The sequence below is a fragment of the Bos grunniens genome, chromosome 28 (assembly GCF_055505025.1).
Source record: "Bos grunniens cultivar Pamir isolate PY7600 chromosome 28, Bosgru_T2T1.0, whole genome shotgun sequence".
In the NCBI taxonomy this organism is placed as follows: domain Eukaryota; kingdom Metazoa; phylum Chordata; class Mammalia; order Artiodactyla; family Bovidae; genus Bos; species Bos grunniens.
In genome coordinates, this window is record NC_141192.1 from 19,644,186 (window position 1) to 19,666,284 (window position 22,099).

The 22,099-nt window shown below is 50.2% G+C and overlaps 1 protein-coding gene across 8 annotated transcripts in view; it reads left to right on the plus strand.

The window, feature by feature from the left end:
* The first annotated feature begins 848 nt into the window (after positions 1-848).
* Positions 849-22,099, plus strand: part of LRRC20 (leucine rich repeat containing 20) — a 71,478-nt gene continuing 50,227 nt past the window's right edge. For 2 of the 8 annotated variants that reach the window (XM_086381564.1, XM_086381571.1), the window contains exons 1-3: positions 849-927; positions 3,651-3,736; positions 5,821-5,965. In XM_086381564.1, the coding sequence (XP_086237690.1) occupies positions 5,884-5,965 (82 nt within the window). In that variant the 5' untranslated portion in view covers positions 849-927; positions 3,651-3,736; positions 5,821-5,883. Of the gene's footprint in view, positions 928-3,650; positions 3,737-4,337; positions 4,355-5,820; positions 5,966-11,327; positions 11,532-22,099 lie in introns of those variants that run through there. The other 6 variants (XM_086381563.1, XM_086381570.1, XM_086381569.1 and 3 more) reach the window with 5 other exon arrangements.

Consider the following 22,099-nt stretch of genomic DNA (forward strand, 5'->3'; position numbering starts at 1 on the left):
TATGGGAAGGGACTTCCCTGGTGGGCCAGTGATTAAGAATCTGTTTTGCAATGCAGGGGAGGTGGGTTTGATGCCTGGTCCGGTAACTTAAGATCCCACGTGTGGTGGGGCAACTACTGAGTCTGTGCCCCCACGATGAAAGATCCTGGGTGAAGACAGGAAGATCCCTCCAGCCCCAGTAAGACCTGATGCAGCCAGGTCTTGGTTTACCTTCAAAAAAAAAAAAAAAAGAATCTATGGGAAATCCTCTGTAAACTTAGGTTACTTAGGTCTATGAAGCAGCCACCCTTCCCTGAGCCATCATGCCTGGCACCCCACTAAACTTTTCATGTGTTAATCCTCACAATGACCTGTGAAGTAGATATTTATACATTTTAATTTCTATTTTATAGAGAAGAACATTGGGATCTAGAGGGGAGAAATAACTTAGCAGTAGCCAGAATTAATTGCCTCTAAAAACCAGAATGGGCGCCTTGAGGCATTACGAGAAAAGCTTCCTTGTCCCCATCTCCCTGATCTGGCTAGTTCAACTCTGCTCCCTTGAGAAAAACAAATCCGGACACTCAGTCTTATTGATCCTGGAAACTGTTGCGCATTCGGTTCTACGGCCATCCAGAGCGTTTTTGCTCCAGAAGTCGAACACAAAGCGGATCCACCCTGCGGACGCGAGCGCGCGGGCCGCCTTTCCTGGCGCACCGCTGCCGGGCGCGGCGTGGGGAACGGCACGCTGATTGGTTGCACAAGGCAGCCTGCTCCCGCCTCGCGGCCGCGCCTGCCACAGCTATTGGCCAAGCGGCCGCGCGCTCAGAGCCCGCAGCCCCTCGAGCCCCTCCCGGCCGGTTTCAGCTAGCCGCTGTTGCATGGGGCGCCGCCGGCGGCCGAGGGAGCGTGACTGCGCTGCGCAGGGCGCTAGGAGGCATTGTCGCCGTAAGTGGAGCGGAGATCGGCCCGGAATCGGGCACCACTTTCGTGCCCCGCAAAGTAAACGTAGTCTGAGGCTAAGCGCTGGAGGGGCTGGGGGAGAGAGGGAGAGAAATGTCCTTGTTTCTGAAGAGTACCCTCCCCTCCCCCAAGTCACCCGGTGGAAGGAGCATTGGTGCACCAGTTGTGACTTCTGCAGTGCCAAGGGGCCCGGCGCCAGGCCGCTTCTGGCTTGCAGACTGCGGCTGGACCGCAGCTGGCTCGGGGGAGCGGGCGCCGCGGTACCAGGAAATAGGGAGCCTGGGGAATCCGTTCCAAGAGGGCCTCCGTTCCCCGTGGGAGGCACCCCTGTTCGAAGAGGCTATTGTAAATTTCGTTCTCAAGCCACACTTTCAGGATTTGCTTCCGCTCTGGGGAACTGCCTGTCTCAGAGAGTGCTTCTCGGCCTCGGGGTACCGCGGGAGTCCCCGGCCCTCGGCGATCACCAGCGTTCTACACATCTGCTGGCTTTATTCTTTCCAGTCCCCGCCTGCCGAAAGAGCGGAGGGCCGGCGACGAGGAGCCATTGGCTGCGGGCGCCGGGGGGTGGGGAAGACGGTGAGGCGGGCCCCTAGAGCGAGGCTTGGGGACCCTGCCCTGGCCACCGCGCTCAGTCCTGGGAGGTGCGGCCCGAGGACTCTTAGATGCCCACACTGAAGGGTGCACCGGGATCGGCGAACTCCGTGGCTCAAAAACAGGGCGGCCAGCCCGTCGCGTTCTCGCCCCAGCGGGCTTCTTCCCTTGGGTGGAGAAATGGGTCAACTCTGTCTGGCCTCGACAGACAGAGGCGCGCTCCCCCGGGCCTTCGGGTCTACTTGGGTCCAATCCAGCCGAATGCTTCTCACTTCTCCAGTGGCTCCTTAACTTGGCGAGGTCCAGATGACCCGCTGCAGCCAGCGGTGGGGGGAGCTTGCACACATGGCGCAAGAGGCTCCAGTTGCCCTTCGGGGCGGCTGCCAGGCTCTAAAGTTCCCAAGTGACCACACCAGTAACTAAATATAGGAGCAGCTGGTGCGCATGGGGTGTTGCAGCAGCTCCTTAGCACAGATCTCGGGGCTTCAGATAAGGTAGAATTCTCATTGATGAGGGCAGGAGCCCTATCGGAGGGCTGTGGTCAGTGTTTAAGCAAAAATCATCTCTCCTAGCATGATCTTCCTTTCATGGAACTGAATGAGAACGGGCAGCCAGAGTGGTGGTGCTGACACGAAGATTTTGGTTGACTCAAATTGTTTGTTTAGTCAGAGACCCCTCACATTCTAGGGCAGCTCTGCCTAAGGGGCTTCACACTTAGTGAAGAGTGGGCTCATACCTCTCTCCATCACTCATGTGTGACTCAGACAATTCTCTATTTTTCTTTAAAACAATTTAAAACCAAAAAGAAAAGAAGTGCAATTTGGTGTATTCCACCCACAGCCCCCCAACCCCTGGCCCAAGCCCCTTTCTCTGTCTGCTCCTGTTACATGCTCAATAAATTCTTGCTACTTTTTGGTCAAAGAGGTCCAGTGTTGGGTTGGTGCTGAAAGGAGCTGACAGTGAAGTTGGGCAGCCTTGTAGGATCGCTTTTGGGGGCACACTCTAGACTCTCATCATCTCAAGTTTGTTCTTCCTTCAATTCTGGGGCCCTCCTATCCCATCTTGGGCCTCATACGCATGTGGTCCTGTCACCCTCCGGTCTCAGCCCTGCCTATGCCAAAGAGTAACAGGCCTTGGTCACCTGACTTACAAGGGGGACTGTCAGCTGGACTTTATAAGGAATTCTCCCTTGGTGGAGGGGTGGTTTTGGGTGAAGGAAGCATGGTTTCCTACCCAGAGAGTGGAGTGGTGATTTTAGGCAGTTGGAACCTCTTGGGAGTCTAGGGCATATCTGTGCTGTATGCAGAGCATCCTCTGGAATGTAAGGGCCCTCTCCTAGTCATTTGCTTTGACAGCCAGATTTTACAGGCTCTTCCTGTTCCTGCTTTGAGGTCCAATCTCTGACCCATATTATAGGATGTCTGAGCTTGCCACCACCTGGTGAGGTTTTTAATTTGACTAGTTTTTAATCAATGGGTTCTGACTCTAAGGCGCTACTGCTCCCACCTGGTGGCAGCTGATAGAAATTACAGGTATAGTGCCTGATTGAAAGTAGTCAGTAGTCAACCTAGCCAGTCCCACCAGGATTAGCACAGACCCTGGGTAAACTTGGAGATTTACCTTCCCTTTACCTTCTTTTGTGAGGCCAGGGTTGCCTTAGTGATGTTCCTTAGAAAAGCCTTCCTCATCAGAATCATAAGTCAGAGCTCTTTCTTATATTTCCTTCCTCTCCGTGCTTTTGCCCTGTACCTTGTGTATGTTAGTCGCTCAGTGGTGGAGTTGCTTTTTGTGACCCCTTAGACTGTAGCCCACCAGGCTCCTCCATCCATGGGATTTTCCAGGCAAGAATACTGGAGTGAGTTGCCATTTCTTTCTCCAGGGGATCTTCCCGACCCAGAGATCGAACCCAGGTCTCCCGCATTGCAGGCAGACTCTTTACCATCTGAGCTACCAGGGAAGCCCTAACCTATGCTCAATACATGTTTGTGATTATTGATGACGAATACTGGAGATGAGTAAAGAAGGGAGAATGGTATGTAGGAAGAAGCCTAGTCTGGGAGTTAGGAGATTTTTTTTGTTTCTATCTAGCTGATTTACCTCTCTTCTTGGGTCCTCAGGATTCTCATTCATAAAGGCATTCAACTGAGTCCACAAGTTTCCAGCAGCATTGCTGTGACTCAGGCTTAGGAGGATGGTCTTAAAGGTAGGAGGGGGAAGGTGTTGAGTTCAGTTTGCCGTAGTCTGAACTATTCCCTACTGTTCTACCCTGGCACATCTTATGCAAATTGCCTACCTGGCCTTGTTATGACTCATGACCCTTCTATTTAGACGGTATCTTTGTTGTAAGAGTCGGTTGACTTGTATTTAGATTTGAAACCCAAATGATGTCTGTTGATTGATGTCACCATTGGGGGATACCAACTGAGCATTTTTTCAGTATGTGGTATAAAGTGCAGGGGGAAAGCACAGTATATATCTGCTCCCTGTCTTAAGTAGCCTGCAGGCCAAATGGGGGGACAAGTATGTATATCTTTAAAAGCTCATAAATAACCCAGGTTTGTGCTAAGTCTTTAAGTGCTACTGAAACTCAGGGAGGAGAGAGTGCTGAGGGTTGGGGCAATCTGGGAGGATTTCCTGGAGATGAAGCGATGAGAAGTTCTACTCATTCCTTAAAGATGAGTTCCACTGACTTGTTTGTTCAGAGTCATATGGATATTTAACTGGGATTAGGTGCTGGTGTCATGTCTGCATGTGTCCTGCTTCATCCTTTCAGCTAGCATTTAGGAAGTAACTTACGTGTCCTGAGCCCTGATCTAGAAAGGTATGTATTTTTTGTTCAGTCCTCATTTGAACCCAGGGTGGTAGGTATTACTAGAGCTCTTACTCAGATGAAGAAACTGGGGCTTGGAGTAGTTAAGAATCTTTCCCAAGGCTTCTCAACTAAGAAACGCCAGAGCTGGGCATTAGGCCTGTGTGTATCCTTGGCGAGATGCAAGCACACACTGAGCTCATCACTGACTCTCCCTGAGCAGCTGAGTGGGCTTGACTGGGCCTCCCTGTCCAGTTGAGCTCATGTGGACTTTTCCTTGGTATCTGTTGGCAGCTCTGAGCAGGACCCTCACCCCCTTCTCTCTGCCCTTCACATTGTCCTGTCTTTGACTCTCAGATGTGTTCATTAGAGCTCCTTGAGCTGTCTGTGGATCTGGGATTGGGAGTCAGGAGCAAAAAAGGGCAGTGACGTTGGCCTCAAATTCATTTTCTCCATGAGGTGCTGCTTCTGGCCATGTAGGTGACTTTTGTAAAGAAGAGAGCACTGGATATGGAGTTCAGTTAGATTATTGCCATTTACTTACTTTGTTTGACTTTGGCCAGGTTCCTTGAGTCCTTCTCTCTGCCTCAGTTTCCTTCTCTGTAATAAAAAGGAGTTGGAGGCATTTTCTGAGTCCCTTATGTCTTCATTTTGATTATGTCCTCATCTTTTTTTTTTTTTTTTTGGCTCTGCCACACAGCATGTGGGATCTTAATTCCCAGGCCAGGGATCAAACCCACACCCACTGCAGTGGAAGCATGGTGTATTAACTACTGGACCACCAGGGAAATCCCATCCTCACCCTTCTTTAAGCCTCTTCTCTCCAGTGATCCAGTCTTCTTTCTCTCATTTTCCTGCCCCTACTTTCTTTTCCCCTGGGGTCTTGCCGATAAACTCAGCATCAGGGTGACAATTAGGTCTGTGACTAAAACTGTAACCTTCCCTCCTTACTGTCTCATGGGGGAGGGAATTCTTAGAGACCACCCACTCTCCAAACGGTGAGGTCTGACCCAGCAGAGATTTTGTGTCCCCATTTCCCGGTCGCGGAAGGAGCCTGGCAAAGGTGATTGAGGAGAACTGGGAGCTGGAGAAGTGGACAGGGCTTTGAGGCTGTGGGATGGAGGGACAGGTGTCTCTCCGTGCACCTGGCTGCACCCTGCCTCCTCCCCGCTGCCCTGCCAGTTCAGTGAGTCACAGGCCAGCATACACCAGAGTCCTCACACCTGCCTGGACACGAGTTGAGGTCTTGGCGAGGTCACACATATTAACCCTCCAAGGAAGCTGGTTGGGCTGGGCTGATGGGTGGATTAGCGGCTCTGAAGGCCGAGCCTGATGTCGCCTGGGCTCTGGGCCCCTCAGGAGGAGGTGAGTGGCCTGGGGCCCTCCCTGTAGACTTCCTGGGTCCCCGGGGAAGGCAGGTCAAGGGTGGGTCCTTGGCTGATTGCAGATGGGCACTTCATGGCCCTGTGTCTTCCCAGGCGCAGGTTCCTTTGTGAGCAGCAGACCAGCCTGGTGGCTGGCGACAGAATACCCGCGTCTGCATGCTGAGGAAGATGGGTGAGGCCGTGGCCAGAGTTGCAAGGAAGGTCAACGAGACCGTGGAGAGCGGCTCCGACACCCTGGGTGAGTGAGGGCATGGCTTTTCCAGCTGCAGGGCCCTCTCTCCGTGGTTTATTTAATCAGGCTGGAAATGAGATAGAAGGGGAAGGTGAAAGACACTGAATCAGTATGCACCCTTTGGCATAAAGGGCAGTGTTCCATGGACTTTATTGTAGTTGTGCTCAGTTTGTATATATGGGGTCCCAGCATAAGACATGTTTCTTGGTATGGGTCATAATCAAAGAGGTTTGGAATGCCCTGAGTAGGGGTGTCATCTGCTGGGAGCCTGTCTGCTTCCTCAGACTATTGACAGCTGCAAATATGTATGTGCCCTTGGACCAGGTGATGGTAGACAACGCTCCAAGTAGCCCCAGGACGTGCACAGGTGCCTCATGAGTGTGACCTTGCTGAATCTTCACAGCCTCCCCGTGATGGATGTTACCCACCAGGCATGACTAGCCACAGATTTCAGATGAGGAGATGGAGGGGGGAAGGACAAGTGGGCTTTTTCCAGGTCACCCAGCCAAGAGGCCCCTTTTCACTCCACTTTTTAAATTGAATCATGTCATATATTGTTGAACTGGTCATAGCATTTTAGCCCATGTAGCTACCCTAGGGCTGTAAGCATATAGACAAACCATCCCATTTAGTTGAATTCAGTAGACATTTATTGGGGATTCTCTGGTGGCTCAGATGGTAAAGAATCTGCCTGTAATACAGGAGACTTAGGTTTGATCCCTGGGTCAGGAAGACCCCCTGGAGAAGGGAATGGCAATCTACTCCAGTACTCTTGGCTGGAGAATCCCATGGACAGAGGAGCCTGGTGGGCTACAGTCCATGGTGTTGTGAAGAGTCGGACATGACTGAGTGACTAACACATTCACTTTCAGATATTTATTTATTTTCCACCATATATAAGACTGTGTGTGTGTGATCTGTGTGTGTGACCCTCTGGGACGTAAGTGCCCGCTTAGAGTCACAGGTGTGTGGCAGGAACACAGAGGAGGTGAGTGTAGACCTGCCCAGGGGATGATTGTACAAGTAGTTGGATTGGGATTTGATTTGGGCCTTTGGCACACAGAGAGGAATTTCACCAGCAGGTAGGCATGTGTGTTCTTGTGTCTGTCTGTCTGTGTCACGGAGGAGCATTTCCAAGAGAGTTACTGCCTGAGAGATTGGGAAGGTGGAGTGTTTCTGCTAGCAGCCTTTGGCCAGGTGTCTCTGAGGGTCTTAGGGCAGGGGGTGGTGGCCCAGAAAGTAGAGGGATACTCAGCCTTCAAGATGTGCTTGGTCACCACCTCTTCCAGGAAGCCCTCAGCCCTACCTGATCCACCCCTCGCTCCCTTCCTCCTCTGGAGCACTCATTCAGTGTCCCTGGAGGGCAGAGATCCTGTGTCTTTTGTCCCCCACCTGCCAAGAGCCAGAGCAGCATCCAGCACTTTGTAGGCACTTAGTGGTGTTGACTGAACTGAGCAATAGTGAGAGAAACATCTCCGCCAGCAAACAGACTTGAAGATAGCCATTGGCTTTTTAAAAAAAATATTCACTTATTATTAAAGTTTATTTATGTATTTGTTTATTTGGCTGTGTCAGCTTTTAGTTGGGATCTTCGGTCTTCACTGTGGCATGTGGATTCATGTGGCATGTGGGATATAGCTCAGTGACCAGGGATCAAACCCAGGCCCCCGGCATAGGGCGTGTGGAGTCTTAGCCCCTGGACTGCCTTTGGTTTGGGAGGGAGGCCTGGCAGAGAGCCGCGTGGGGTGGGGGAGGGGAGAGCTTTTGCGTGGGAAGGTGAGGGCTGTGGGCCGTCAGGAGAGGAACTCTGGAATCCTGTGCTGGTCACTCATGTGGTTGCACTTACCTGAGTGCTCAAGGCTCTCCTCCACTGATACGGCCTGGGTTTGAACCCCGGTTCTGCCACCCACTAGCCTGCTCCCTTAGCAGATTGCTTTACCTCTTGGAGCCTTGGTTTCCTCATCTATAAAATGGGGGTGGTAATTGCACCTCCCTCATCAAGGTGGTAGGAGCAGTTATTAAATGCCAGGCATCGCTGTCAGCACTTTACTGGTTTTGACTCACTTAATTCTCACAACTGTAAGCCAGAGCTGATATTAATATCCCCATTTTACAGATGAAGAAACTGGAGCGTGGAACTTTTTAATGCAGTGTTTCTAAATGTTCTGTAGCACTAGGGTATTTACCTTGTCTCCTCTGCTGTATTTCTTTTGAAGTTGGGGTTTTGGGACTTCCCTGGTGGTCCAGTGTTTAAGACTCTGTCTTCCAAAAAAGGGGGTGTGGGTTCAATTCCTTGTTGGGGAACTAAGATCCCATATTCCAAAAAGGTGAAAAAAAGAAATGAAGTAGGAGCTTCCTCTGTTTAACATGCTGGAGCTGAGGCTGGGGGTGTGAATGACCTGCTAGTGACACAGCTGTTTAGAGCTGGAGCCAGGCTCAGCACAGCTCTGAGTAGCTCAGCCCTGCCTTTCCTGTGCACCCCCACTGCCCCCATTGTGGGGAGGGGCGGCTAGGAAGAGGAGAGCTTGAAGACCCAAGTAACCCTCCTCCCTCCTTAGGCTGCCTCTCCTCTCACACTGTTTTGGAACCACAATCAGCCGACCTTGTCCTTTGAAAGGAGGAAAATAATGAGAGTCTAATATCTGCATGGCCGTTTAAGATGTCTTAGGTGGTAAGGAGAAAGGGGCTGCCCCCATGGGCTATACCTGCTTATGTGCAAAGCGTGGACCCCACTCTAGAGCTTTCACAGTGGAATCTCAGAAGGTAGGCTTGGTGCCCTACATGTTAACATGAACTCTGTATGATTCTTCCCTGCCTTGAATTTTGGGAACCACTGGCTTAATATTTACGATCTGGAACTTTCTTTTCCTGGCGTGTTGTACGGGACTGACTGGGGGTTGGAAGTATTATCTGGGTAGGTCTCTAGATGTGTGTGTGTGTGTGTGTGTGGGTGAGACAGAGAGAGTGAATATGAACATGGACTTGATCCATCTCCAGGGAACTGAGGGGCTAGGCTGGCTTCTGTGAGATAACCAAGTGAGGAGACCAAGACCCTTCTCCCCCTTCCCCTCCAGCCCTCCTTCTCTCCTCCCAGGCTCACTCACACTTGCGCCACTTTTCTCCTGTCTCACCAGCAGATGGCACCCTTTTACCAGCCAACCTGGTGACAGGCCGCTGAGCCCGGGACTTGGCCAGGCTGTCTCTGGGTGTGAGCGCCTGGTCCCGACAAGGGCTTCCCCGCCCAGGCCAACTCACACTCTGTGTCTCCAGTCCTGCCAGCTCCGTGGCAGCTCCTTTCTTGAGCAAGGGTGCTGGGGAAGTGCAGTGTCAGGAAGCACTCCGTACGTACTCACTAGATCAGAATAACATCTTCTTTTGGGTCAGACACTGCCACCAGCTCCTTTGTCAACACACAACGAGCACGTACTATATGTGCCTTCCCCGGAGGACTCAAGTGCCCCAGAAGTGCCCAGTCAAGAGGAGGAGGCAGACACACACACACACACCGCCCGCCCCCCCCCCCCCGAGGGAGGGGGGCAGCCGGGGTTTGTGGTGGGAGCAGTCTGTCTTGCCCCAGGAGGGGCTTATGGGACACCTAGAGCCCAGGAGGCTGGTGCTGTTCGTGGGGGAGGGGGGTGTGTTTTGTGTTTCGCTGCTGTGTCACCTGGCCTGGAGAGTCCTGAGGGTCAGCTGGGTACAGGTCAGCTCTGAAGGCGTGGAGTGGGGAGCCGGCTTTCACAGGGCAGCCCTCAGCCTGGCCGGGACTGCCTGTCTGTTTATCATGAAGGCTGGAAGCTTCAAACCTGCCATCCTCTACTTCTTGCCTCTCAGCTGGGGAAGCAGGCTGGCGGGGGGTGGGGGTGTTTGCCAGGGGAGGAGGGCATAGCCCCTGTTTCTCTCCCCTCTCTCTTTCCTAGACAATGTGATGTGAGGGGTGACCCGAAGCCTTCTGCCTAAAACTCCCCCTCTAGACTTGATCTCTCTGGACAGGGGGTCCTGGGAGGCTGAGAACGCCTTGATCCTCCCCTCCCCTTTACACCCTTGAGCAGGGGGCTTTTCTCCCTTCAGGGCTCAGCACTTATTTGAAATGAAGGCTTTATATCCCTCAGTGGGTGTTTCTCAGTCTCGGCACTGTAGACTCTGGGGGCTGCATGATTCTTTGTAGGGGGCTGACCCGTGCATTGTAGGGTGTTCCGCAGCTTTCCTGGTCTCTACCCACTGTATGCTAGCAGTCCCCTCTGCTGCTCCCCCCAAGTTGTGACAGCCGTGTCTCCAGGCCCTACCAAGTGTCCCCTGGCAGCAGAACTCCACTCCACTGAGTACCACTGCTCTAGGAGCTCATGCATGTAAGTGTTGAGCCTGATGGCCCGTACAGTCAGCTCTGCTGTGGCAGGACTGGAGCCAAGTGGAGTGTGGTTGGTGAGCTGAGAAGAAGATGGGAGCTGTGTTTTATGGGAAGGGCTCTGATCCAGAAATCAGGAAGCTGGGGTTCTGGATCTCACCCTAACCCCAACTATGGGCCAGTCTCCTGTCTGTAAAGGTGAAGCTCCAGCCCTGAGCTTTTGTAATTCTCTCTCTTTTAAACCCTCATTGGCTTCCACGTGCACAGAGAGTAAAACCCAAGCTGGTACTTCAAACCTGGGGGTGACTGACACCTGCCAATTTCTCCCACTGCACTTTGGGCTTTCAGGATTCCTCTCATTATATCCGGCAAGATTGGCCACCTTTCAGTTCCTTGAACTGCTAAACTCCTTCCAGCCTCAGGGTCTTTGTACATGCTGCTTTCTTTGTTGGGATGCTGTTTCTTGTTCTTCATGGCTGGGCCCTTCTCATACCTTAAGGTTCAAACTAAATGTTTCTTGTTTAGAGAGGTCACCCTGGCTTTCTTTTCTAAGTGGCCTTCACCCAATCATTTTTCTTAAAAAAAAAAAAAAAAGCTGTGAAAAGGTATACACAAGTAGCGAAGTTCATAAGATCATATATGCTTAGTTTAGCAGACATTTATAAATCCATACTCATGTAACTGCCACCCAAGTCTAGACATGGAATATTGCCAGAACCTCCAGAAGGCCCTCCCACCTGAGAGGTAACCAGTCTCCCAACTGTTGTGATGAGCTTTTCCTTCCTTTCTTTAGTTTGATCTCACTCTTTAGTTTTTGGCCCTTGGGTTCTGGAGAGAGCAGGATGTGGGTGCTGGTGGGGGGCGGGATCAGGGGCTCTTGTGTCAACAGGATGTGCTAGTGCTGAGAAAGGGGTGGAGGTGAGACCCTGCTGGGGAGTTGCTGTGTGAGGGTATCATTCAGGGGTAAATAATCAGTATGGAAAGGAAGGCCAGTAGAGCTTTCAGAGCGCTTACGGGTTTCATTGGCACTGCATTGGCACAAGGCAGAAGCCTGTGGTGCAGAAATGCAGGGCCTGGGCCTGGGCTGCCCTTCTCATTTCAGAGACGATTGAGTGACGTCAGCCCAGCCCAGCATGCCTGTGGCATTTTGGCTGCTTCTGAACTGACCCAGAGAGATGGACACAGAGGGCCATGTCCAGGTGGGCAGGACTGAGCCCACTGTTCAGGCAGGTGAGGAGGGGCTTGGGTAGGGGTTTCTGGCTATCCTTTTGCACCATGCCACGGTCTGGCATTGCCTATGTGTTCAGATTGGCATGGACTCATTGGGGGCCTTTCTGGAGCTCCAGCCTTGCATATAAAAGGGGCTGTGGAGGGAAAGAAACAGCTTAGTCTTGGAAGGCAGCTCTTAAGATGGAGAGAGAAATGTGTTCTGTGGCTCCAGCCTGGGTGTTTGCACTCTGAGAAATACTTTAAAAACTGTATATGTTTAACTTGGTGGAGGGGAGGGGATGGGCTTCCCTGCTGGCTCAGACGGTAAAGAATTCTGCCTGCAATTCAGGAGACATGAGTTTGATCCCTGAGTCAGGAAAATCCCCTGGAGGAAGGCTTGGCAGCCCACACCAGTATTCTTACCTGGAGAATCCCATGGGCAGAGGAGCCTGACAGGTGATAGTTCATGGGGTTGCAAAAGAGTTGGACACAACTGAGTGACTAACACTTTCACTTCACTTAAGAGGGGTGGGAGGAAGGCTCAAGAAGGAGAGATATATATGTATACACACAGCTGATTCACACTGTACAGCAGAAACTAACACAACATTGTAAAACAATTATACTCCAGTTTAAAAAATCTATGTATGTTTAACTAAAACAATAAGTATGACATGTATCTAGTGCGCAAAGCACAAGGCCCAAAGAGTAAACAGAGAGAATAGGCTTCTTCCCGTCCTGTGCTCTGGTCTGCAGGTCCCCCAGCACAGCGTCTTGTGGAGCTAGAGGGACTGTTATGATGTTACCCTGGCTGGCTCTAGAGCTAGAGATGAGGATGGGTCCTGAGGTTGTTTCAGTGTATAGCAGTGGTGGGACAGGATCCCAAAGCCCTTTAGTTGTGGCTCAAGTCTCTCTACTGGAGGGTCCCAGAGTCCCCATCTCAGGGGAAGCAGCTCTAATGGCCAGAGCCCCACCCCTTCCCTCCCAGCTGTGCTGTAGACCTCAGACTTCTAGAAGGAGGGAGAATAAGGATTGCGGGGGGTGGGGGTCTGTGGTGGACATTCTCAAGCATAGCCCACCTGTTCCTTGAGTCCCTGTTTGCTGTGATGCTGCCCTGACGCAGTGTAGATGTGCAGAAGACATGCATTGAAGGGATGGAGGAATTCCTTCATCCTGTGGGTGCAAATCGCTTAGTCTTCTCCCCTTAGTTTTCTGTTCATTGCTCAGTCTACAGAAACCACCCCAGCTATGAGAGCCAGTCCAGCCATGAGGGGCCTCCAGGGAAGCCTGGTGGGAGGTGGAGGTCTCATCATAGTGGGGACACTGGGACCTAGGTTGTGTGGTGACCTGTGGAGATGCTGCAAGTCCTGGAGATGGCCGCCGGGCAGCCAGCCAATTGCATGCCGTGTCAAACACTTGCAGAACCTAAAGTGAACTAAATAAGGACGAGTTCCCCTTCTCCTGTCTTGAGATGCGTACACACTGGACGATGGTTTAGCATACGTGCTGAGGGGGTTGCACCGAAAAGGCGGCATTTCAGCTGCACCTAAAGGATGGAGCAGGTTTAGGGATGTAGGTGTGGGACAGGAGTGAGGAGAGGGGTGGTTTCAGTGAGTGTGTCTGAACAAAGGTGGAGCAGCATGCAGGTAGGTGCTGGTGATGAGAACAGGAAGACTGAGATACGGGAGAGCCAAGGGAGCTGAGCGGGGAGGGGAGGCAGAGGGTGGCTCAGATCTCAGAAGGCCTCGAATGCCACCTTGAGTATTCCTCCAGTGACGTTTCTATCTTACACAGGGCTTAAGTTCTAAAGAGAGCCTAAAAAGTGATCTTCAGAGTCAAAATGACTCATGACAAATAACAGCAAGCTTCTTTGTTTTGTTTTTTTTTTTTTTCTGGTTGCATGGTGGTGCATGCCAGATTTTAGTTCTCTAACCAGGGATTGAACCCGTGCTCCCTGCAGTGAAAGCATGGAGTCTTCACGGACCACCAGGGGAACCCCTGAGCTTACAAGAATTTAATACCACAGCTCATTCAGTCCTCACAGCCGCCCTGTGATTTAATCGTCACTCAGCCTTAGGAGGTAATGGCTATTATTGTCCCCATTTTCCACAGGAGGAAACTGAGGCACAGAAAAGCTAAGCAACTTCTGCAAGTCTGGGGAATTGCGCCAGGCGCTGAGACTGCAGAGCCCACGTTCTTACCCTTGTGTTCACTTGCAGCCTAGGGCAGACTATTTTGATGGTTGGGGACCAGGTAATGTTGCTGGCTTGTGGAGAACACACCCTGATTGAGGGAAACATGTCCCTTCAAAAACACTAGAGTCACACTCAGCATCTGAGCTCAGTAAGTTAGATGGGGGCTCCATCTGCTGGTCTGAGCAGCAGTGGGGGGCCCCTGGCAGGTTCTGAGCAGGGAGTGGCATGAGGTGATCCGGGCTGGGTTCCGGCAGAGCACCGCAGGGCATAGGATGGATGTGAGATCGTGGAAGGGATAGCAAGGAAGAGGCATTCTCCATGGCTGGGCCTGTGCTGGTGTGGTCTTGACCTGAGAGAGGGAACTGGCAGGAGGGTGTAAGGAAGGAGAGGCTGTGAATGGGGCTGGGCAGCCGACTGGTTGTGGAGGGCATAGATGGTCATGATGTAACTGAAACAGGGACACCCGGGCCGTTTGGGTGGATAAGGGGATTCTGATGAGTCGAGGTCCCCAAGGGACACCCCTGGAGAAGCGTATAGCAGGAAGTGAGGGCAGAAGTGCTGCTGCCCCAGAGAGGCCCTACTTCTGATGTCCCTGACAGCCCCACTGTATCTGTCATCCCTCCCACCAGGACAGACCAGCAGGCATCCTGAGAAGCAGGTGGTTAAATAGGCTGCGTGGCTGCCCTGTGTCCTTGGCACTGGGAAATGCATTTTTTTTTTGAAGACATAGAGGAATATCCTTTGAAACTACATGGATAATTATGCAGCTTTTAAAAATGCATGTTGGTAAAAAAACGAAAATGTTCTGCTCAGAAGGATAATCAAATAGATAATTTTGTGGCATCAAAAGCTTGCGTTACTCAATTTATAGACTTGGGGAGGTGATTTAGCAAGGTTGAGAAGGTTATTAAAATGAAATGCGTTCAGAGATGCAAGCATGGCTTTGGCTGACAAGACAGCTGGGGATCGGGGGAGGTGAGGCAGGGGCCTGGCAAAGCCAGTCCCGTTGGAATGGAGCCCTGACACAGCCCGAGCTGTAAGTGTGGTGACCCAGGCTGAAATGAGTGGTCTGTGTTTGCCTTTATATGTTAGGAAATTGTAGTTTATTCAGAGCTGTTTAATCATGAGCTCCCTAATTGGCATTTGCCTCATCATGGCTGACTGTGTTTTGTTAGGATGCATATTTTTGTCATGCTCCAGTTGGTCCCCAGAATTTTATAATTCTGTCAAGTTCATTTTGGCCACATGTATTCATTGTGTATCTGTCTGTGTAACGCTCTGCAGAGGATGGAAAGGTGAGAGGAAGAGGAGGGGGCTGATTTCTGAGCTATAGCAGATGTAGCATTATTCTATACACTTGCTGGTCTTGCTACCTGGATCATCCTTTGCCCAGATCTTTGCATGGCCTGCTCCTTCTTTTTAATTCTTATCTCAGCTAAATGCCACTTCCTCCAAGAAGCCCTCCTTGACCACCCTAATGAGGTTGCTGCCCTTGCCTCTGTCTCAGTTACCTGCTCTCCCACTACACCAGTTTATTACTTTTTTTGAGAGCAGTGTCACTGCCTGATATTCTTTCAGTATTTGCCACTGTATTTAGCCCTCTTCTCCCCAGACTGGCGTGTAAGCTCCTTGAGGCCAGGGACTCTGTCTTGCTCACCACTGTATTTTCCCTAGCATGTGCTAGATACACAGGAGATCTTTGTCACATAAATGATTGCATCTGATATTCTCAACGACTCTGGACGGGTGGTGGTTTCACATCACTCATAGAAAAGGGAAACTGAGGCTCCAAGAGCTGCAGTGGTTTTACCTGGATTCTCACAGCCAGCAAATCTTACGCTGGAGTTTGAACTTGAGTATGTTGGCCTCTCCTGCCTCAGTGGGATCTCATTAATTCTTGCTCTCAAGGAGCTCTCCACCCAGGCAGGAAGAGTAAGACATACATGTTAGTCATTCCCACAAAAGACACACAGGCGAGATGCCCTGACAGAAGCTCACACACACAATGGGAACTTAAGGGCAGGAGCAGTTCCATCACGTGAGGACGTGGGCAGAGGCTTCTTGGAGAAGTGACATTTAGACAAGACCTTGTAACATGGTGTTGATGGGAAAGAAGGATTTTGAGGATAGGGGAGCACATTCTATTTAATGGGAACAAAAGCAGTGGAAATCCAGAGACGGGAAAATAAAGGGAGTTTTCCAAAAACAGTTTGGGTCAGGTGGAGGGTGGCAGTAGAGTCTCAAGCAGGGTACCTGAGAGGGGAGGTTGGACCCGGATCCCTTCGTGGGAATGCCAGGCTGCAGAGATTGGGTTCATCCTGTGTGGCTGGGGAGGCCTGCTGGTTCTTGAATGGAGAGAGGTATTCAGGTGATGAGGGCGGAGGGCCAGGGGCGGGGTGTGGAGGCAGGGAGAGAGATTCCTCAGTGAGAAGGCAGCCATGGTCATGGTCAAGATGGATTTCAGGGTTAATGAGCTGGTTTCTTTCAGCTAACTGTAAAACCATAATAGAATAATCACATCTTTGCCACTGACAGGATGGTTCTTCCCATGAGTTCAAAGCCTCAACAGATATTAGCTCATTCTTTTCTTCATTCCCTGAAAGGGTATTTGAACCCCCATTTTATAAAGGGGGATCCCATGACAAAGCTTCCTGGTGGTGAGGTATATAGTTAGGTCCAAAAGTGTTTGCCCAGCTCTGTGCTGGGCCTGAGGGGTCGTCGGCAGGTGGACACATGCTGCTCCAGTCAAGTTCACCACTCACGGATCCTGAAGGCAAGTCTGCTGATGTTTACCAGTTGGGAGAAGATGGTCTGGCTTAAGCACTCAGGCAGTGTCGTGAGGCTGGAGGTGAGGAGGCTGGGGCACCCTTCCTGGAGGAGGTGGGGCTGGGCTGGCAGGAGGATCTTTGGAGGCAGAGAGGAGAGGGAAGGGCATTCTAGACTGTGGAATGGCATGAGCTATGTCTGGGCGATGAGTGAAGTCAAGGACTGGCAGTGGGTGGTTGTGGCGGGGTTGGAACTGGCAGCCGGCACTGGCGTTTGGCAGGGTCAGATGCTGTGCATGTGGAGGCAATTGCTGCCACTTCCTGGGTCTATTCAGTTGTCTAGCTGTGACCTCAGGAAGCCTACTTACTGCTCCAAGAAAGCATTCCTTCCAGCATTATGTCAAGCCTGAGAGATTGTTTGAGGATGAGAAAAGGCATTGTTAAAGTCTAGTCAGTCAATAACGGCTGCTGTGCCGTGCCCAGGGCACTGCCTTTGTTGGGTAAGTGCAGTCTCCCTTGCTGTCAGCTGCAGCCCTCTTGTCCTCTGCCCTGCTCAGAAGCCAGCTCCAAGCTGAGTCATCCGGCATCTCATCACCCGTGGAGATGCCCAGACCGCACACGTGAGCTCTTGCCCTGTAGCCAGCAGCTTTAGTTATAGTAAGAATACTGTCAGATCTCCTCTGCCAGTAATGCAGATCAGGGAAATATATTCTGGGACGTGCACTGACTCTTTCTGTGGGCTGGGCAATGTGCTGGACACTGGGGGTATTGAGGAGGCTGGGAGGGGAAAGGACACTGCCCCTGCCTGCAAGGAACAAGTGTTTACCTGCCTTTAAACATGTACATGTGATGGTCATGGTTTTGACCATGACAGAGGGCCAGCTGTACTCTCAGTCAAAGGTGGGGTAATGTGATTGACTCTCAAGTCAGGTTGCCTTGGTTTCAAGACTGGCTCAGCCACTCGTTAGCTGTGTGACCTCGGACAAGTTACTTGATCTCTCTGATCAAGTTAAGTCTGATCTAAGTCTCAGTTTTCTTATCTTTGAAAGGTCCTTGCTTTCTAGAGTTGTGAAGATGAAAATTGTGTAATGCACATGAGTGTTTAGAATGGTGGTTAGGGTATGCTCAGTGCTGTAAGAGTATAAACTATGATTATTATTACTTAACATCTTTCTTTTTGGGGGAGGATGAAGTAGAAAAGGATAGCTTTATTGCTTTGCCAGGATTAACAGTTTTCTTTAAATAAATTTAGCTTATATATTAATTTAAAAAGAACTTAAGTCATTACTATGAATGAAAAGTCAACATAATTTTTCATTAATAGTTGATAACCATAAAAACAAATATTAAAATGCAGCACTGTTATGAAATCTTAGGTTAGGCTTGAATTTGCTCCCTCAGTAAAGAGGAGGTAAAGCAAGGACTTCCAGTAATTGTGTATGGATGTGAGAGTTGGACCATAAAGAAGGCTGAATGCCAGGAATTAATGCTTTCACATTGTGGTGCTGGAGAAGACTCTTGAGAGTCCCTTGAACTGCAAGGAGATCAAACCAGTCAATCCTAAAGGAAGTCAACCCTGAATATTCATTGGAAGGACTGATGCTGAAGCTGAAACTCCAATACTTTGGCCACCTGATGTGAAGAGCTGACTCATTTGAAAAGACCCTGATGCTAGAAAAGATTGAGGGCAGGAGGAGAAGGGGACAACAGAGGATGAGATGGTTGGATGGCATTACCGACTCAGTGGACATGAGTTTGAGCAAACTCTGGGAGATGGTGAAGGACAGAGAGGCCTGGTGTGCTGCAGTCCATGGGGTTGCAAAGAGTTGAACACGACTTAGCGACTGAACAGCAAGGGCTGGAGGACTGAGAAATTGAAATCGGACTTTCTCGCTATGTGTCTGATTGTTATTTGCACAGTGATCACCATCCACATCCTTCTCAAAGTGTGGTCTGAGGACCAGCAGCATCAGCATCCCTGGGCGGGGGGGCTTGTTAGAGATGCATATCCTTAGGCCTCATCCCAGACCTCCTGACTCAGAACCAGCATCCTGGCCAAGATCTCCAGGTGACCCATGGGCACATTACAACTTGAGAAGTCTGTTCTTTTGTTGCCAGATTTGCATGTTCCCACCCTTGGAGAGAGATGGGCTGAGTTCATTCTCTGTATTTTACACAAAAGGATATTAAACTCCAAGAGCGGCCTGCCCAAGGTCATTTGATGACTTAAGAGCAACAGCAGATCTGAATCCAGTTCTCCAGACTCGCTCTGCAGGGCGACGTCCTTGAGAGGAAGCCAAGCTGCACTCCATTGTTACTTACTGTGTGACCTTGAGTGCATTCTTAACCTCTCTGGGCCTTAGTTTCCTTACCTGCAAAAGGGGACTGACAGTAGTGCCCTTCCTCAGAGGTTGTTGTCAGGATCAAATGAGGTGATGCTCAGTCAGTGTTGCCTGCTGTTGTTTTTGTAGAAGACCTCAGGGCCTGCCTCTCCAAAGTCTGACTCAGCACCTGACCTCCGCTCAGCCTGGCTGTGATGGCCTCAGAGCTGTTGGTGGCCATGCTGTTGGCATCAGTGTGGCTCCTGTTTCTATCCCCTTTTGTTCTGCATGTTAGCGATGAGTCATTGATTGAACAAAGTAATTTAATATCTCGAGTCAGTGACTGTGCATCACTTGGTTGTATTCTGTGTGGTATTAACTTTTGGTTTTAATTAAATACAGGATTTTTTTTTTTTAAGCAATTAGCTGGTTTGCCAGGAAGAAACAGGAATTGTCTTGGCAAGTCCCAGATTCCACAATAACACACACAGTTGTCTCTTTGCTATGAGGTTTTTGGAATAAGTGACTGCCAGGGGCCTTCTTCCTCCTTCAAGGAACAACAGAGCTGAAGCATTTCCTGATAATGAATTCTCACATCAAAACAATGTCTTTGCAGCCTTGCAACAGCTTCTCTTGTTTACTGAGTACACGCTGCCTGCCATGCTGTGCTTGGCCCCTTGTGGACATTTTCTTTCATGCTCAGAACAACCCTGTTGGTTAGTTAGATCATCTTGTCCTCACGTTTTTTTTTTAAGTTGAAGGATAATTCACATATCACAAAATTCACCATTTCGAAGTGTAACATTCTGTGGCTTTTAATATATTCACAGGTTGTATAACCATCGCCTCGATCAATTTTGGAATGTATTCATCACCCAGAAAGGAACCCTGTATCACTAAGCAATTATTCCAGATTTCTCAGATCTCCCTCAGCCCCTGGCAACCCCCAGTCTCCTTTTGTCTCTGTAGATTTGCTTATCCTAGACATTTTATGTAAAGAGAGTCATCAGTATGTGGCCTCTTGTGATTGATTTCCTTCCTTAACATAATTTTTTTTGAGGTTCATCCTTTTTGTTTTTTCTGGCTGTGCTGGGTCTTCGTTGCCATGGGCAGGCTTTTCTCTAGTTGGGATGAGCGGGGACTGCTCTTGGTGGCGGCGCTTGGGCTGCTCATTGAAGTGGCTTCTCTTGTTGCAGAGCACAGGCTCTAGGTTTGCGGGCTTCAGTAGCTGCAGCACGTAGGCTTGGTGGTTGTGACTTGCGGGCTCTAGAGCACCGTTTCAGTAGAGGCGGCACACAGGCCTGGTTGCCCTGCGGCATGTGGAATCTTCCTGGACCAGGGATTGAACCCTTGTTCCCTGCATTGGCAGGCAGATTCTTACCCAATGAGCCACCAGGAAAGTCCCGAGATTCATCCTGTTGTATCAGTACTTCATTCCTTTTTAAGGCCAAGTGATATTCCAGTGTATGGAGCTACCATCTTTTGCTTATCCATTCGTCAGTTGATATACATTTGAGCTAACTTCTACTTTTTTGAGCTACTTCTACTATTGCAAGTGGTGCTGCTGTGAACATGCATGTAGAGGATTTTGTGTGAATTTTTGTTCTCACTTTATGGAAGGGGAAACTGAAGCTGGGGCTAAGTAACTTTCCTGAGACCCCATAGCACGAAAGCCTCGGCCCCAGAAAAGCCTCAGTTTGGATCTGGAGGAAGAGGGAGCTCTCAGGCACCTCTTCCTTCTTAACCTCTCTAGCTCTTCTTGTGTGGTTGGAGCATCTCCAACTGTTAGGTATGATGGCTATTGGCTGGGGGCCAGAAGCTCAGCTTTGTTTTGGGAGGCAGACACTCTGCAGTCCCATCATGTCCCAGAGAGGCTGGGACTCCTGCAGGAGGTCAAGAGAAAGCACCTCTGAGCTCCAGAGTCTCACGTGCGCCGTGTTTGTGGTTGGGCTGTCGACTGTGCTCTGCGGTAGCCCTTCTGGGCTTGGCCCTCCAGGATTTTACCCCATTCCCCCCGTCCCCATCAAGAGACATCTCCACCAACCCAGCCTCCTTAGCCTGTTCCCATGGGTAGCTGGATGTTAGGGATGTTACTTTCTTTAAACTGAGGATAGTTGTAAGAAGTAATGTAAAAATATCACATAATACAGAGATCTGTAAAGTACATAGAAGAAACAACAAGCCCATGGTTATGTTCAGGTTCAGTGGTCTCTCCCTGTCCCCAGAAGATGCTTTGCACCTTACCCCTTTCCTGAGTACCTTTCTGCCCTTCTCTAACTCCCTGCCAGGGCCCAGTATACCGCTATTGAAGTGGAATTTTCTGGACTTCTGCGATTACTCAGTGAGCTCTCCTGTGACCTTTCCTTTCCAGGTGGCATGAGACAGATGGGGAAAGGCCAGGAAAAGGCTGCTGTAGGGATTGGCAATTAAACACCAGCAAAATCCCCGAAAATGTCTAAAGTAGTTGTCTCTGGAGAATGGGGTTTGCCAGGAGGCAGTTGTCCAGGGATCCTTTTTGTCTTAAACCTTCTACAGCTAGTTAGCTCTGTCAATACTGTGTGCAGATAACAAGATACAGCCTAATTGTGTGCAGTGGTGTGTTGATGCCAGTCCTTGATGACTTGTTTCACCTGCTCTCCGCATCCCACACCTCCCAGCTTTAGAGACCAAATGGTGTTTCAGAGGCTGGCAGCCCTTTGCTTCTTATGCCAGAATGCCAGCTTCTAGCCCCAGCCCCTGATACATGCGGAGGTGCTGGAGTTTGATCTTTTGGAAGGAGTGCTGACTCTTCCTAGCAGGCCCATGTCTAAGTTTTCATTTTCATGTTTCAGAAAAATATGTTTTCTTTATAAGTTCAGTTCAGTCGCTCAGTTATGTCTGACTCTTTGCATCTCCTTGGACTGCAGTATGGCAGGCCTCCCTGTCCATCACCAACTCCCAGAGCCTACTCAAACTAATGTCCATTGAGTCAGTGATGGCATCCAACCATCTCATCCTCTGTCATCCCCTTCTCCTCCTGCCTTCAATCCCTCCCAGCATCAGGGTCTTTTCCAGTGAGTCAGTTTTTCGCATCAGGTGGCCAAAGTATTGGAGTTTCAGCTTCAACATCAGTCCTTCCAATGAATATTCAGGACTGATCTCCTTTAGGATGGATTGGTTGGATCTCCTTGCAGTCAAAGGGACTCTCAAGAGTCTTCTCCAACACCACAGTTCAAAAGCATCAATTCTTTGGTGCTCAGCTTTCTTTATAGTCCAACTCTCATATCCATACAGGACTACTGGAAAAACCACAGCTTTGACTAGACGGA